This window comes from Coturnix japonica, chromosome 14 (assembly GCF_054131305.1).
Source record: "Coturnix japonica strain WE chromosome 14, WE-NBRP24, whole genome shotgun sequence".
Lineage (NCBI taxonomy): Eukaryota > Metazoa > Chordata > Aves > Galliformes > Phasianidae > Coturnix > Coturnix japonica.
Genome location: NC_140676.1, coordinates 6,029,758 through 6,047,808, shown reverse-complemented (window position 1 = coordinate 6,047,808; position 18,051 = coordinate 6,029,758). Strand labels below are relative to the sequence as shown.

The window sequence follows — 18,051 nt, the reverse complement described above, 5'->3', positions numbered from 1 at the left end:
GACGACTGGTAGAATAGTGCCATAAGCTTTGTTAGGACACAGAAGAACTCAGATAGGAAGTCTTCCAGACATGTAGGTAACCATCTCTTAGTCAAAACCCTCCAATAATTTCTATGAGATACAACATTAGCTACAGGAGCTTTTGAAACAAGCCACTAATAAGCATGGTTTTAATCTCAGGTGAGAATTATTTAAATACACCTCTACTTCCAGCTCTCCTCTTGAAATCCTTGTGCATTAAAGGGAGATCAGGGAACCTAAGTCCTATTGGAAGAGAAACTTGGGGGAAATAAAAACAACACAGCCAGGCTCACAATCTCTTTTTCAATTGGCATCTCAAGCTCTCTCCCCTTGTTACAGGACACTAACATGGGGCAAAGGGCCATTCAAACACAGGAGACTTTCCCAAAGTGGAGGCCAGGAATAAAGAAATAAATCTGGGTGGTACCTCTGCTGTCCTCTACCCCCTCCAGAAACCATGAGGATGGTGCTGGTTTATTCCTGGAAAAACAGAGGGTTGAAGAGGCTGTTCAGTTTGTTCCTCTGACTTCATCAGATCTGTATTTTAATCATAGGGAAAGGTCAGGTGGACCATTCACCCTCCCCTCCTTTGCAGGGCAGACAGGTGGGCATTCCCTATGCCAAATGAACTGATTATGCTTTCCCTCCCTGTTACACTCCTGCTTATCAGGTTAATCCTGAATGGAGAGTCAGCTTCAGCTGTAACCTTCTTCTTTGACCCTTTAGAAGGAATCCCATAAAAATAATAGGGTGGTAGAGGGTCACCTGCACTAAGTTGATTCTACCCACTACATGAGTGTCATCTGCTCATGGAGTAAGTTGTTCTACCCTTTAATTCGGGAAACAGTGTGAACTAACACTCCCAGCACTCAGATTTGACAGGTGAAGTTTGGTACTACTTAGCAATCAAATGAAGAAGTCAGGAGACACAGATATTAAATGAATTTGATAGAAAGAATTTTTAGCAGCCCTGAGAATAAAGCCCAGGAGTCTTGTTTTGGCCATCAATACTCCACCATTCCATCTGTTGAAAGGGAGGAAATAGGTAGAATAGTGAGGAGGAACAGATGGGTCCAGCGGGAAAGAATTCATCTCCATTTACTGTAGGGATCAAATTCCCATTGGGAAACCTCTGCTTGTAAATTACACCAACAATTAACACACATAAAAGACTTCCCAGTAGTGGATTACAGTAAAATGCAATGCTGTAGTGCTTCCATGGCTCTAGCGTCAGAAAAAAAACATGTCCTGCCTTCAGGCATCCCTTGTTGACAAGTGGAAAAGAGCCAAGAACTCCTTGGTAGAGGAGTTATTTCTCCTACATGACTCTCCTGTGTCAGAATTACTCAGTTTTCAAAAAAAGACCCACCATAAAAGTTTTGCTGTTCACATTAATTCCAACTCAACCTACAACACCTCGAAAGAAAAAGCTGCGTTCCTCCCAGAGAGGAAATGATAAAGAAAAAAAATGACAGCCTTGCTCTCCAAATCCCCTAAGGGAAAGAGGTTTCACTTTGCCCAGGGAATTTCTTGTTGAGCAGATGTTATTCTGTCAATCAATACCCAGTGCAAAACATTCATTCTCTTCCATGTAGCTTAGTACTGCCTGTGGGCAGAAGGGTCTCTATTATATTATCTTTGCCCTCTCTAGGAGACGAGAAACAAATGACAAATTCTTGACTTCTAAAACCTTAATTTCTTTATAATACGGCAGGTCTCCATTCACTAAAACAAACGCCCTAACAGCGCAACAGATCAGCAAGAAACACAGTCATGGATGTGAATTCATTGTGTCTCCACTGATTTGTATTCTTGCTTCAGTATGAGCTTTAAATTAACTGCCTTTACTGAAACTAAACTGCCTTTTATAAAATACCAGTACACTTATTCCTTCTGATGCACACAGTTTCCAAGACTGTAGGTACTGAGGACCCACTCACATCAACCATGCTGAACATTCATGCTCTTCAAGAACAAACTGTATGGCTTCTAACACTCATTCTCCACTTCCTGCACCCAAATTGGTTTTGCCATCAGGGAGTAGATTGACAGTAAGGTGAGGCTGCCTTGAACCATCTGTGTATCCCTGGAGAATACTGTAGACCCCTCTCAAGGAATGCATCCTAACATCTTCCAATCTCATTCCAGCCCCAATCTCCCTCAGCAGGCCAAACCAGCCTGTTCTGATCAAGAATCAAAATCCCTTCCCCTGTGTAGACTAGCAGTGAGCTCAGCACACTGAATGGCGTCGGTTTGTGGAACACCGCTTGTGTCCTATAGCGCATCAGGCTCTGTAGGCCAACAGGTGCAAATAGACTCTCCATGAGACAAGCGCTTATTAACAGAACAGACAAAGGCAATGGGGAATTACTTTACACCCAGGTCTGGTGAAAAGAAATGTAGTCATGTCTCCCCCGCCCCTCCCCTCCAGGGGCAATTTTCAGCCCTGCTATCCTGGAACGAGCAGCACAAAATTCAACCCCCATCTCTTAAATTCCTGGAAGTGTCGTTCTCCCTGTTAATACATCCATGAAACTGTTGGTGTTACAAGAGGCTGCTGATGTTAACCAATATCAGCCCATCCATTTTTCAATACAACCTCCTCGCACTCTCCGCTAAGCGCAATGTAATAAACTGTCACTCAGAGATGCCCACGAATGCATTTGCTACCACAGACATATTTTCCCATTACAGATAAAGCCAAGAGGACTGCTCCAATGCATTGGAGAGAAAAAGTGCATGAAAAGGATTGCTAAATCATTACAGCACAATGTAGCATAATACACTGGAAATAAGATTATGCTATATAAAGAAACATAAGCAAGATCTATTCAAACAAGCATCTCTCTGTATGAAAACAACTCTTTTCATGTATTTCACAGAGGGAAACTATTGAAGCCCAAGGGAAGGTGAAGGTGGAAATTTTCCATTGACACAAAAATATTGACGTTGTATATTAATATTAGGCATACAAAACAGCCACAGAAGCACAGTAACCATCAACAATATTTGCAGCTCACAAATAGAAAAATCAAATGATTTGAATATTTTCACATTGTATGTGACAGCTAAGTATATCTTAAACAAACGCATTTACTTTCCTCACATCAGGTAGTTTAATGTGTGCCCATAATGCTGCAGTTGTCCAAAAAATATACAACATAAAGCTGCTCACTTTGGTATAGCACACCGTTATATGACATACAAACAGCCTGACCATGGGGGCAAAGCCAGGTTGAGAAGCACTGCCTTTAAACAGTCCGTGTTATCTCAATTGGGCCGCTGGCATTTTTTATTTTACTTATTATGGCACAGCAACTTGTTTCACTTCACAACACCCCCACCCCTGGATCAGCATCATCTACAGCTTTTTGTCCTCAACATTTAATGCATAGTTCTGTGTGTTAACTGCACTCAACCTAAGCCCCAAAAACATCATGTTTTCAGCATAACTTTACTCATTCTTTTTTCCCAAATATTAATTGCCTGACCTTTTCTAACGCCAATGGGAGGCACAGTGGGATTATTAGCAATTTAACACATGATTAAGCCAGATGCATTGGGATGTAACCCATTTCTCCAGCCCTGCATTCAAGTGATTTAGTGACAAAACTATCCGACCACATTTGCATTTCCAAAGCAAGAGAGCCAGAGGGTCTCCAGGAAAGGACAGACTGAAGCTGCCAGTCCTTCCTTTGCATAGAAAGTTCTGGTGAGATCTCTGAGGCCAGAATACAATGCACTTTCCTGCTCATCTCAGCTGCAACTATTGGTGCTCTGATCAGCCTCTGGGTAGATTTTGCACCTTAAGGTCCTACATTCTCATTAATGCAGTCACAAGGAACTCCTAAGAGCTCAACTGAAGGCATTGTCAGAGGAGCTGGCAGCATGCTCAGATAAACAGCTGCAGCCAGCCTGAGGACAGAGCAAAAGCCTGGTCTGAGCTCAGCTGGTGGAAGAGTTTCATCAGAGCCCAAAACGTGCTTCAGCTGCCTCTGAGGGCTTCCAGCGTTCGACAATGACTCACAAGAATGCCAAATGTTGATACCTCTTCCATGGCCTTGCAGGAATTTGGGGGTGATGCCCAGATGTTGCTTCATTTCTCTTTTGATAGTGCAAGGGCTCCTTCTGCTTAGCAGTGCCCCGTGGTGGTGAGCCAGGAAGAACTTTGAATTACCTTCAGGTTCTCCTCAGACTGGGAAAATGTGATAGTTGAGGCAAAAAGAACAAGAAGTAAGTCTAAAAGTTGGGACGCTGGTCTAGAATACCTCTATAGAATTGCCTGCAGAAGAGTATTTCTTCATTAAAATAAATAAAGAAAGAAAGGCCAAAATGGAGTTAAAGAAAAAATGATTTGCTCACCCATGCCAAGGAGGAGGACTCACCAAGTACTCCAAAAGAAAGGATCTACAATCAGAGACCCTTCCCTTGTGGCAGCCAGCCCTTAAATGAGGCTTAGGGTGGGGTGGACCCAGGGATTGCTTTCACCTGTGCTCCCAGGGCTGGCTGTATCCGCTCACCAGGTGCTTAATCACTGGTTCAGGCTGTGACTTAGCAGCTCCCATACAATGTTGCTTTGGCATGAGAGACAGGAGAGTACTGACAGAGCATCCAGTGTTTCCCTATGATGGATTTTCCATGGAACACCATAACCATTGACCTAACTGCACTGTTTTTGCTACTCCAAAGCTAGAATATTTTTTTTTTTGGAAGGAATAGGAGAACACTAAATCCACTGCTGTTTACTTTAGGTATAACAATCTCAATAAAACACAGTTAATGTACCACAGGAAAATGACCATCTGGTTTTGAGCTGACTTTTTCTTCTCTGTAAGGGTATTCCACTAACCCCAAAGTACCTCCCAAAAATACAGAACCAAACTCCAAGCTCTCCCACCTCCTGTGCAAACCAGCAGGCATTCTTCTTGCTGAGAAGTTCTTGGTATTTTACATCCATTTCGCTCAGTCCCAGGAATTTCAACTGATCTGCTGACAGTATAAGTGCAAGGATGCAGAGGAGACAAAAGCCTTTTGCAAAATGCATTTATATTCATTGTCACTGGAGCAGCACAGATATCTTCCCACTTGACTTTAGGATAACAATAGAACTGCCTTGTCAGCCAGCCAGCAAAACAATTCAGGAGAAGCAGCACAATGGAACAGAGAGGTTCAAGTTAGCAAACAGTGAATCCTGCTTCTCTTCCCTGCTGGGCACCACAGTCATTCGAACAAGAATCCCTTTACACAGATCACATCCTCGTGGACACGTAAGATTTTCACCTCTTTCCTTTTGAACCATAACATTCAGAAACCTTTGCAGTCCAGTACTGTAGGGTTCGGTATGAGCCAAAGATCTGCCAACAGCCCCAAGGGTTGCCAGCTTAGTGGAATATGCACACAGACAGTGTGGCTTTGGGAAGCATGTGAACACCATGCTGAGAGCCAACAGGAAATCTGGGACTCCTCAGGCAACACAGTGCACACTGCCATGGAATAAGGAGATGTTCTCGGGGGTAACTAATGCAGGCTCATATCTGGGCCTGGCAAGCAAGGAAGAGAGCAAGCAAAAAGCAGGGGAAGAATCCAAATGTTGCTTATTTAGCAAGCATCTGGAGGACGGAGTGAGATGAAGCTGGGACGACCAACAGTATGAACATGGATGCTCTAAAATCACAAATGATACAATAATCTGGGACTCAACGAAAGATGCTGCATTTTCTATTGCTCTACTTAGCTACTGATAGTTCTGTTTTTTTTAAATCAATGCCCACATACCTCCTCTAGGTGTTAAAATAAATAGGGGATCTAAACCCAGATCTGTACGGGATTTAGTTTTAAGGAGGCTGCCTGCAAAACATCGGAGTTTCTCCCCTGAACATAAGCTGTACATGGAGACAATGCTGATTTCTGGAATGGTTTGACTGGAGAGTAGAATGAAGCATAGTAACCAGCCCAGCCTTGGTGTAGGTACGGTACTGGCTAATAAAGACAGGTCACTGCTGGATGCAAATACATTACTGTAATGCAAAGATGGGAACAGAACAGGATGGGAGACAAATGGGAGGTGATAATTTTAGCAGTACGTGGGATACGGAGAGTCAAGAAGAGAGAGCAAAGAAGAAAGTACCAGGGTTAAAAGCAAAATAAGAAATAACAAAAAATTCCTAATGGTTTGGCATTGCAATGCTGATACAAAACCTGTGAGATAGGGAGAGGTTTTTCTTAAATCTGAAACTCACATTTGAAAGCTGTAACTTGTAAGCAGTGAAGCACTTCTTACCTAGGGATGTGAAATGTCATGTCTTCCCTGCAGTGACATTTCGGTGACAAAATGCAGCCGCGCTTTAAAAGCAGCTTCTGCTTTTCACCTTGTCACTTTTCAGAACATCTGTAACGAGTTCTGCTTCCATGAGTTTCTGCTGTCATTGGAGGATCATGCTCCCTTTTTGCTCTGTTAACATTTCTGAAGAACTCAAAAAAAAAAACCAAACGTGTTTCTTTCTTTAACTGGAGCAGGAATTCTGTGACAAAGTGCACAGTGTTTGAGATCTGGTCTGCATGAGACTTTCCTTACCAAAGCCAGGTTGTGAGACTGGGAGACTACGCCGGAAAGAGATAAGCTGGACTGTTGTCTCATCTGAAGGTGATTGAGCATTTCTCAGGTGGGTATATCCTTCAGAATGGGAATAATAATCCATGCCAGTACTTGGAAGTGAGGTAGAAAACTAGTGGGTGACTGAAGGAAGAAGGCTGGCTTTGTTCTGAGGTCTGCAAAGAGCAGCTTGGTGGGTGAATGTTCCCTTGTGCTTCAGCTGAAAGCTTTCTGTATACAAAGGCAACTTACGTGATAAAACAAAGGGAAAATACACAATAATACCGTCCTGCAGAACAGCCTGCTGTACTCAGCAGATATGTTCTTCATGCCCAATAAAATAATATGAACTAGCCCTGGAAATTTGGCAGGACACAAAAACAAAGCGACTGTGTTTTGGACAGCTGTTGGAGAAAATAAAAAGCGTGGAGAGATTATATCAGCAAATGCAAATGTCAACAAAAGCCATTATTTCCCAGGCCAGTGCTTCCAGAGTGTGACTAGCAAAGGTCCTTTTCATCTCTGAATTTGCGTACCTGAGACAGATGATGGCATTGGAGAGATACACTGATAAAGTTTAGGCTGAAGTTAAGAGAGATTATGCAAAGAGCACCAGGACTGTTAGCGTTAGAAAGTACAAGAAGAAAGAGGAGATGGATGCTCAGTTCTCAGTTATCCAAAATAACAGACTGTAACCTGGATGCGGCAAAAACACCATCTAGTACAAAAACATGTATTACATATGCTGAAAGAACATCAGGGGCAGGCAAGTTACACTGCCATAAAAAGAACAGTAAACAACTTTCTTGTGTGCCCATTCTTCCGCAGAACTCATCGCCTCAGGGTGCCATGGAGGGTAAACCAGAGTTTGGCAATGTTATGAGAAATAAAAGTTGTTGACAGTTACATAAAGCTTGGATAAAGATGTCAAGGCTGATCACCGCATGCAGATATGGTTTTGAAGCCAATTGCGTACCATGGGGTTTTACGACCTTCTATACACATTTCTGACAGGTCACGAAAACCTTCAGAAACACGGGGCTGAGGTACACAAGCTCTTGGGCTGACCCAGGAGGCAAATCTGTTTCACACAATGTACTCCTTATTTAATGCTCCTGTGCAATGCAGAAGTGCAAGGTTTTGATCATGCATGAAGCCGTCAGAGGATGCTGCTGCCCTGGATGTAAAGACCCAATAGCACATACTGCCCCAGACTCCTGTACCTGTGGGGCTCTGACCCAGATCAGGGCACCTTAGAAATGAAGACTACTAAAATTTCACCAGAAACCTCTAAAAGCTGTTTTTTAGTTCAAGCAGCTTGTCCTCGCAAAGCAATTCCCACCCACTGCTCTTGGCATAATGGTATCTCATGAACACACAGGTTCCCCTCTCCAAAACACACATCTAATTACATCGGGGTGGGCTGCCTCCTCTCCTGTGAGACCGCATGGAGCACATCTACACTGAGGGAAAAAAGAACCAAGGGGATACCCTACAGACAAAGGAAGAAATACTTCTCCTATCCAACAAGTGTGATCCTGGAGCGGAACATTTCCCTCCCCTCTGCTCCTTGGGGACATTTGCTGAGCACTCAGCATCAAACCAAGCTCAACCTCAGGTGGTTTTGCCCGCTTCCTTGAGAGTGCTTTGGGGTCTTGGTGAAGTAAGTTTGACAGGGAGGAACTTGAAGCCTCCAGGCAGATCTGTTTACTCATTCTCCATGGCGCTCGGAGCAGTGCTGCGTGCTGCTGCAGCTCGCCTCGCTCGCAGACTGACAGTGCTGTCAGGTCCCATTCATCGCAAAGCAGCCGATTCCTCACACCTCCCTCACTCCCCTGCTGCACACAGCAAGATTGCAGAAGCCGAGGCACTGCCTGCAGACAGGGCTCGGTGATTGATGCATAGCAGTAATTGCCAGTGTTCGTCTTTGGATAGTGAAACTTCGCTTCATAAAGGCGTTTTAGGGTGGGAGGTGCAGATCAGGACTCCTGTGAGCTGATGCTTCTAGAGACAAGCCAGCAGGGAGCTCCTAAGAACAAACTCAGCCCAACAAGTCACTGCTGGTGAACTAAAGAGGAAAACAAGCCCAAGCACCTCTCTCATTAGTCCAAGCTGTTCTTACCTGCAGGGTGGAGAGAAGGACTTGCAAGCCACTGGCTTCTTGTTCTGCCATGCTGCTCCCCACTCACAATCTCTCTCTAGCAGCAGACAATGCAGCCAGAAAGCAAAGCTGCCAACTTGCCTGGCTGCTGCCCCTGTGCCGTTTAAGAAACGAAGAAGCTAAACACAGATCCCCAGACACATGCACACTGCTACCACCAATAATCACAGCAATGCAACTCTAGACCTCAGCAGGAGAGATAAATGTACCCCCTCCCGCCGAGCTCTCCCACTGTGACGAGAAAATTAATCCCTATATAAAGAATCCTGGGGATTAAGTAAAGTGCTCAGTAAAGGTCTGGGTGCTTGGTGTGTGGCAGGGGGAGTGTGGGGAGGGTGGCAATAGCAACAAGAAAGCAGAAGAGCTACAAACCTCAAAGAAAGCCAGCGAGAAGGGAGGGAGTGCACTGGCTGCCTGACAGGCATTCCCAGCTGACCTGCTGATCTGTTCCAGACCCTGCGTGGATTCGGCTCTGTTTGACTCTGCTCCAGTGAAACCGGAGACGTGGAGAAGGCAGAGCGAGTGAGAGAGATGCCCTCAGTCTTAACGAGCGCTGACAACGAACGGAAGATACACCCAGCATGAGGGACAGGTGGAGTGGTATCACTGAGGCTCACGAAGGGTTTTGGGCTTCCAGCTGTGATGCTTCTCTCCAGCTGCAACCGTGAAGGCCATGGACAGTGCCCCAAAGCAGTCAGAGGGCAGGGAATGCATACAGAGTGCACTGCATGGTTGCATGGCAAAGCTCAGGGAAGGGGCATGCTTCCATCCTGTGCAGCCTCTCTTCCCCTGCAACGTGCAGTTCTGGGAGAAAGTTTGCTCCAAGGGCCACTACAGTGATTCACGTGTACCTCTTCATGTATGTAAGGGTTGTAGCTCAGAGCAGAGTTTGTTCCCTGATGCATGAACCACGCTGGAGTACAGCTGTAGTTGAAGCTTGGATTCCTAGGAGGGCACAGAGTCCACATTTAGCTTCAGCCGGACGATATCAAAGGACTTGGTAAACAAGAAGGAGCAGGTAAGAAAGATGAGCGGAGGGTTAGGTGAAGTTCTCCCAGGGATGTTTTTTCAATGTGAAAATGTCACAACACAAAGGTTTTCTTTGTGGGTTTTTTTTTTCAGATATGCAGAAATTTCAGCTCAGCTTTCTTACTGCAGGGATGGTATCACTTGAGGGAGACTGGTGGACTGACAGCAGAGATAATTACTTGATATGCAAGATATGAAGGTTGGGTCTTGTCTTTCCAGTTTGAGAACATTATTTTCAGCCTCTTACATTTCAAATAACTACTGTTTTCTGGCATAGGTCTCTTCAATCCTTCCAGTAAGAGCTTTTCCTCTTTAAATGAATAATTAGAGTTTGCTGATGAAGTAACATCAGCCTTGGTCTCAAGGCACAAGGCAAATGCTTACAGAACTCAGTACTGCAAAGCAACATGGCAGACCGTCAATGAGTGCACACAATTCTTTGCCGATGTTAACAAAGCAATCACAGATTGGAGCTAAAGCCTAATCTTCTAAGGAGCAGTAAAATGAAGAATAAACTCATGGCCAGGGACTACTTCCATGTGATTATCCTTACACCCTGCAGAACCTTTATTGACCAAGTGTTCTAGGCAGATGCTAAGATAAATCCTCTCCAGCTCAGCCCAGCAATGTGTGAACAAGTGACACAAGCATGACATTCCTTGGTTTCTGTGTCTGCCAGCAGGATCCCAGGACATCACTACCAAGTTATAAAATTAACCACATTAAAATACCTGTGCATAATTGTGGAATCACAGCAGTCCATTCATGGAAAATGTTATGATGACTACTGATTGATTGATGGACAAGATGCTTTACGGGCAACCAGGCAAAGTAAGAGGAGAAGCTATGTAGCCTCATTTCCCATGCAAATTCAGGTTCAGAGACTTCAGTTTTCTAATTGAAAAGACTGATTTAAACAGGAACAGCAGCAAAAGATGTTGCACTCCATGAAATATCATATTTTAGATAGAGAGATGGCATTCCACCCAAAGTACAATGAAGTTTGACCAGCCTTTGCAGGCATATTGCTTTCAACATACCAAAGAGTTGAATGCAGAATGGCAATATACTTTTCTTGTGTGCTAGGTCATCTTATCTCATCAGCCCCCCCATCTCTGGAAATACACTGAAAACCTACCTTAAGTTAAACTGAAGGAGTTTGGCTGGGCTCTATAGGTCCTAAGATTTGAGAGCTTAGGTAGTACACAGAGGGATGAAATTGTAGAGTTGACTGTAGCAACTGTGAAACACAGATGGTCTTAATGGAGGAAAAGTTCTAATATTAGAAGGGTGTAAAGTCTGGTAGAAAGAGGTGCAGGGAGTAAGGGCATGCTGTGTACCACACTCTCCAGATCCATCTGTCCCTTGCAAAAAATATTAATCCTAGTGGCAAGGGAAATATGTCTTTGTAAGAGTTAACACACTTGACAAGTGACATTGAAGCAAGGCTTTAAGGTTTCTTTCATATCAGCAGGATTCAATAAAATCTAATAACACACCATTATGTAAAGAGGATAGAGAACCAAGGGAGTACAGTGACAATGTCCTCAAATGGTCTCGGAAGGAGGACAATAGGTAATGGGTTTTATGAGCAGAGCCAGCACACTATGTCTTACACAAATTAATGCGCTGACAGAAATTGATATCAGAGACAATTAGAAGCTGTTTAAAGGAGCTCTTCCACATTGTTGCTTCATTCTCTTTCATGTGACAATTGTATATGTCACTACAACTGTGTAAAACTATTAATTCCCACTGTGTGAATGTTCAGAAGACAGTGAAAGCTGATGGATGTAAACAAGCCACAGTCACAGCAGCCTGGATGTCCTGGATCCCCTTTCCTACCATATAACACCTTCAGATCCTCCATCCTATTGCAGGGATTAGTAAATAGCACATGGTGATCACCTCCCCCTGTTGCATCATAAGATGTTAGATGAGTAGTGAGCTTTCTGCCCCACCTTGAACATAATGCTGTCCCCTATTATCAGATCCCACTTGCCACAAGCCCTTACCACAGCTCAATGATTTGGCTCTTTTTTACTATGTGAAGAAGCTTTAGAAACATTTGCAAACATTTCACCACGCATATGTCAATGCAAGAGAAAAAGAATACCAACAGCAAAGCTTGGGGAAAAAAAAGTGTCTTCTGTTCTTTAGAGTTTGGGGATAGTTAACTTAGCTGAGTCCAGAGACTACAAGAAATCATCATACAACACAAAGCTGGAGAACCTGCATTTGAATGTGTAGGGAGATTAACAAGTAAAATGCTAATGAAAGACCCCAAAAGTGACAGTGATGTTTACAGCAACATAAGTTGTACTTCAAAAACCCTTTGAAATCAAATTCAAAGCAAAAAAGCTCAGAGGTCTCTAATTATTCACCATCATTCATAGCCCTTTCTTCCAGATATTTGTTGAATTTCCAAATCTGTTGTTAGTTTCTAAGAATAGGAGGTCCCCTAACTCAATACTCTAAGGCTGAACAAGTTAGGAAGCCTACACAGAGATAAATGCCAGAGGTAAAGCATCGACATTCTCCCATTTATTCATATTACACTGTCAATCCAGCTTGAAGATTAGCTTGTTAAAGTCTGTGTGGATGCCACTGTTGTTTCCCCTGTGCCCTGAGGTTTATGTGATCCTTAAACAAAATGGAAATTAAACTCATGGCTGCAGCTTCCTACTGGTACCAGCGTTAATGTACTTATGAGGAGAGAAGGCATTATAAGCTCAAAGGCAGGACCCCTGGGCTCTCTGCAGTTGCTGTACAAGCTCCGACCTGTAATTTTCTTTTCTTGTGCCCAGGGCGATGACACAGAAAATAAGTCAAAGATGTTACCTGACCTCCAGCAAATATGTGCTCACACTTTTAGCCCATAGCAAAGGTAAGATAATTTGGGATGATTTTACCTGCATTAAAAGAGCACTCTGTCCAATTATTCCATTTTAGGAGCATATGCAAAAATCATTCACATGGACCAGCTGGTGCAATGTAGTAAGTGTTCTAACCACAGAAACAACTTGTTCCTGTACCTAAACCATCTCCCTGGATGAGAAAATCTGGACATTCTCCTTGTGAAGAAAGTGATGGGAGGAAGACGGAAGCCCTCTGTCAGATACTCAGCAACTGTAATATTACTGATTTGTAAATTAAAAGTAGGAACATCATACAAAATCTTAAAATATAAATTTCCAGCATTACTTCCATATTTCTTTGGATTCCAAACCTGAATTCAGTCTGCTGTTGCTCAAGTAACACTGAACTGCATTTGAAAGTAAATCACGGGATAAAGAAAAATTAGCCCAGAGAGGACTTAAAACACAGCAAGTGTAGGACCAGAATCAGTATCTCCATAAAAAGGTGAGCAGCCACAACCAAAATTAACATTTCTGATCCGCAGCCTATACCAAAGAAACGCAGACATCATTCAGTTTTTAGATATGAGCGTTAAATAAAGTCTAAATAACAAAAAATCGGCATGGAAACCTGTGAATAACCTGAGGATACTTTTTTTCCCTGATTCTCATATAAATGATGCCAATTTTGCACTCACATTGCACACCTGGTTTCTAATAGGATTATTTCAATTTTTAAACCAGTGTGACAGATAAGAGAGTAACCAGATTCCATTAAAAATGGGGGGGGGGAAAACCCTAATTGGATAAATTGTTCATTCCAAGGCCAGCCTGAGTATTATGAAACACAACTGAAATATCACGGTGTAAAACAGCCAGTTAACTGTCCATGCTTCGTTTATATTAAATATAGAAATGAGCTCTCCTGTCAAAATTACATAGCCAAGAAATGTATATATATCTTAATAAGGGGATATTGTTGGGTTTTTCTCAGTAGCAGTATTATTTGGATGCTCTTTTCACTAACAAACCCATCATTTTCACTGTCTTTTGTTCAAGCACAATGTTTATCGTAAGCAATCACCAGAGCAATATACATGTGGAGATGATATTCTGTTTATAAATGCCTATGCAGAGGTTTACCTCTCTGAATAACAACCCTCACCTCACACGACACTTCACTTCTACAGCAGCGAAATGGTTAAAATGGGAATGAAAACACAAGTTGTGATGTGGAAATTCATTTTCAGATGCTTTTGGAAGCAGCCCAAACCTTCTGCAGCTACTGGATGGGAAGTTAATATCTTCTGGGTCAGAAACTGACCACTGGAAATTGCTGGTCTTACACTGGTTTAATATAAGGCTGGTACTGTACGCAATGCCTGCAGCAGAGAGGGGGACAGCAGGCTTAATCAGTTTTACTCCTCTGGAGACATCCCTGCCATCCCACCTTTCATTTTTTATTTGCTGCACAGTTGCAGGGTCTGGGAGCATCATCTGGGGGCATGCAGCAGTTCATTTTTGCAGCAGCATGACACCAAGGATAAAGGATGCTTAAGACATAGGGATGGTGTATCAGAGGCTACAGTGGCTACGTTATCTTCTTTGTCAGTACGTGATACAGGATATTTTCTTGTGTCACTGTCCTTTGTGGAAGGTGCTGAGAGGCATGGTCCCATAGAGAGGAGTGCTCTCACTTCTTTATTTCCAGGTCACTAAAGCCTACACTATTTGTAAAAGCACTAATAGAATCAAATAAAGAGATCTGCCATAATAATATGCTAACCCAGGCTTGAAAACACACTGCATTTGCAGGCTAGGCTCAAACAAACTTCACATGACCTCTGCATGCCTTGGATGTCCTTTGGAATAACAATGGACAACGTTTTGTCAAATCAAACTATAAGCAGTTGAACATTTTTTCTTGAATTGTTTCATAAACCAGGAGTGGAAACATGCTGGCTTAGCGCCATGCTGTCCTTTCCTTCATCTAAGAATAAAAGCTTTCATTTGTCAGGTAGAATGTATGTTTCTCATACCCTGACAGACTGTCAAATATTCTGAAATATACTTTGTTGGGCTCTTATTTAAATCTAGTTCATGAAAAGTCAGCTACATATTAAACACGTATACACAGCTTATCCTGAGAAAGATGCATTTAACCATTTGACTGCTGTCAGATGTTCCCACTTTGTCCCTACAAACCCTCTTGCTGTACACTGCACAAACAGTGGGGACTGACTATCCTACCTTCCATCAAGTATCCTATCGTGCCAGAATCATCTTGAAGGACAACAGCAGGGATGCGCTGAAAAAGCAAGAGAGGAGGATGAAATAATAACGCAATAGTTAAATTAACAGCACTGATGCTTTAATTGCTTTTATTTAAGTCTCCAGGCAACAGTGCAAGGCCTGTTCTGCCACTTGCAGCTCCTTTAGTGTTTCCACTAGACAAAATGCCCTCTCTGTTTTCCTGCAGACATACCTGTGTCAAGCTTTTCAACTGCTGACAAAGGGAAACAATGATTTTTTTCCAACCCCAATAACCTAGTTCTCCTTTACTTTGTCACTTGTGTCATCAGTTTTGCCTGCTTTAAATGTTTCTATGCTAATTTAGTTTTATGTGGCACCCACACTGCTAAAGTGTGAGTACAGACATAAGTGCAAGACAGGAAAGAATCTGTTTTGTTGAATGTTTAAGGAAACGGACTTCATGGCAGCCAGACGCAGCAGTACACAAAGTGTTCCCATTAGCAGAACAAACTGTGGTATATCTGTCTCTTCTGTTTGTCTCACATTTAGCATCTCTGACAAACATAGCACTGTTCAGCATGCAAAGGCACCAGAAAAAAAATATATAGCAAAAACAACCAAAGAAAAAGGAGAGAACTCCAACCAAATGAGCAGCCTGGTGGGTTACGCATTAACAAGACCAACAAGTGGAGAAAAACATGGAAATCAGGCTGTTGTAGGTGATAGCATATCAGGACTCAGAGAATTAACTGCAAAATGCATTCCACAGCTAAATTTTTGTAGAAGCTTGTTCAGCTTTTCAGCCCATTCTGCTTCTTCTTGCTTTGCTCTGATTGGCACGGGCTTCAAAAATGAATGAATATCACAGTCATCTTCCAGTTCATTTAAATGCTGGGTTGAGTGAAAAATACCCATAGATAACAAAACATAAAGAAAGAGGAAGGCACGGGAGCACAAGATTGCAGAAAACAGAAGACTGGTAACTCTATTCTGTTAGCTCAGACTTAGTGCTGCATTTGTCAGAGGGAACAGCTGAAGGACGTGTTCAAGAGGGTCAAAAAGAGAGGAAGCACCTAACAAAATGAGAATCTATTTTTGATCACTAGATGTCTAAACTTCACCGCAGTAGTAATAACAGTGACCCCCTGTAAGTCTGCAAGCACTTCGTCCCACGCTATCAATGTTTCTAGCAACAGCAGGCTACTGAACTTTGTTAATTCCATTTAATGATCAGTACTGAATGACTTTCTCTACCAAACATCCAGCTGCATCAGAAGCCATAGGAGTGACTGTTCTCTAAATCTAAAGTAATTGGGTGTGAACTGAAAAAATCCCAGGGAAACTCCTCCATTATCCCTGTATCATGAGGCAGAACCACAGAACCATAGAATCACAAGGTTGGAAACTACCTACAATATCATCTAGCCCAACCATCCTCCCATTACCATTGACAGTCCAGCCTTCCAAACCATCCAACTCATTCACTCCCAGTTTTTCCCTATATTCGCTTATATTCAGTGCCCAAAACTGAGCAAATAAGGAAAGCAGCAGGTGGTTCTTTTTGCATGGTTGCTTGGTTGTTGTTGTTTTTTTGAGTATTTTTTTTTTTGTGGGTTTGGTCTGTTTTGGCATTTGCACTTGTGCCTGGTTCATCCATTGACAAGCAAGAGAACTCCTATGGTGTCGTCCCCTGTTTTCTTTAAGTCTGGAGTCAAATTCTCCAAGGCTGGATTCTGCATATATACTAAGTTTTTTCTAAGACTGACCCTGGATGCTGGTTTGTGACATAATAAATGTGTCAGTGCTACAGAGGCCTCGGAAGCAGACTGTCAGCGCTGAGGGCTGCATGAGAAGCACAGCTGGAACTGAGAATGGGCTGTTATTTACAACCCTGCATCATTAAAATTCTCTCCATCCTGAATGATGAATGGTTCTCCTGTGAATAGGAACACACGGAAATTTGAAATGCAGGGAAATTTGCACTGCAGGGAGGGAAATCATCTCAGAGACAGAGAGAAGCTGTAAGACTGAGGGACAGCATTTGTCTACATTTTACTTTGACTGATGGAAAGCACAGAGGGTTCCTGGGAGATTTGGCTCTGGAAGCAATTCAAAACAGTCTCTTAGAAGGATGGGTCCTTCTGACTTTCGTCTGTTCTGCACTACTCAGAAATACATTAAACCTCTCATCCTTCTTGCAAACTCTCCTGGAAAGAAACAGTTCAAAAGAACTGGTCCACTTTCCCATAACCACAAAGGCAATGGGAATAGTAGCTAACAGTACGTCATGTTACAGTGTGTTGAGTTGAATGGAAAAGCCTTTTCTCATCAGATGAACATAGTGGATGTCACACTTCTACTCAGCCACAAATATTTCGTACAATTCTAGAAACTATCTTTGGAATTTTTGCTTGTCTGTAAAACACATTTTGAAATAGACCAATAAGTCTGTAAGTTTCATAGGTCCATGCAGGTTGCTACAAACACAGCATAATTGCTAACAATCCCCAAGCGAGTCCTTCCATGCAAGCTGTGGCAGCTCTTCCTTTTAGCACTGGATGTGCCTGGTACGTTCCCTGGTGTGCCTATCAATAGCTCTTGACATGTATAAAATGCAGTAAATATTAATCCATCAGCTCTCACAACTCCCTCTCTGGGAGCCAGGCAATCATTTTTGTTCCAGCTTACACTTTGTTAAGTCAAAGAAGAGCCTCTCAAGGACACACAGAGCATCAGTGGCAAAGGCAGGAGAATAAAGGCAGCAGTGTCACCACATGAAAGCTCAAGGCGGTCACACCTGGGGAGGAGAGATGAATCGTCTACTCAGTTGCATGTTTCTATCTAAAGTCAATGAGTCTGTGGCTGCATTCACATTTGTGTGCATTTCAAGCACCTTATCACTGCTGCTGAGCGTTCATTCAAACATCTGCACCTTTTCAGCCTTCAGGTTGCACTTTGTGAGCTTGTATGTGAACCTGCCTTACTCTGGAGATGAGCTCAGTGAAATTCTGAGGGTTTTTTTAATTCATTTCCAAATAGAAGTTATGTCAAAGAACATTTACAACTAAGAGTGGTCACAAAGGTTTGTACCTACAACAATGCAACACAGAGCCAAGCCCTGATATATTCCTGAACCT

At 42.8% G+C, this 18,051-nt stretch overlaps 1 protein-coding gene across 12 annotated transcripts in view; it reads right to left on the bottom strand.

Annotated features, from left to right (window-relative positions):
* Positions 1–18,051, bottom strand: part of AGBL1 (AGBL carboxypeptidase 1) — a 460,538-nt gene that overhangs the window by 393,441 nt on the left and 49,046 nt on the right. For 3 of the 12 annotated variants that reach the window (XR_014934298.1, XM_085515372.1, XM_085515373.1), the window contains exon 1: positions 13,129–13,245. The exons of 6 other annotated variants lie outside the window; for them this stretch is intronic. Coding sequence is in view for 3 of the 6 variants with exons in the window: in XM_085515372.1 (XP_085371498.1) it covers positions 13,129–13,233 (105 nt within the window). In the remaining 3 variants the exon portion in view is untranslated. Of the gene's footprint in view, positions 1–8,735; positions 8,951–13,128; positions 13,246–14,911; positions 14,970–18,051 lie in introns of those variants that run through there. 3 more of the 12 variants (XM_085515380.1, XM_085515381.1, XM_085515374.1) reach the window with 2 other exon arrangements.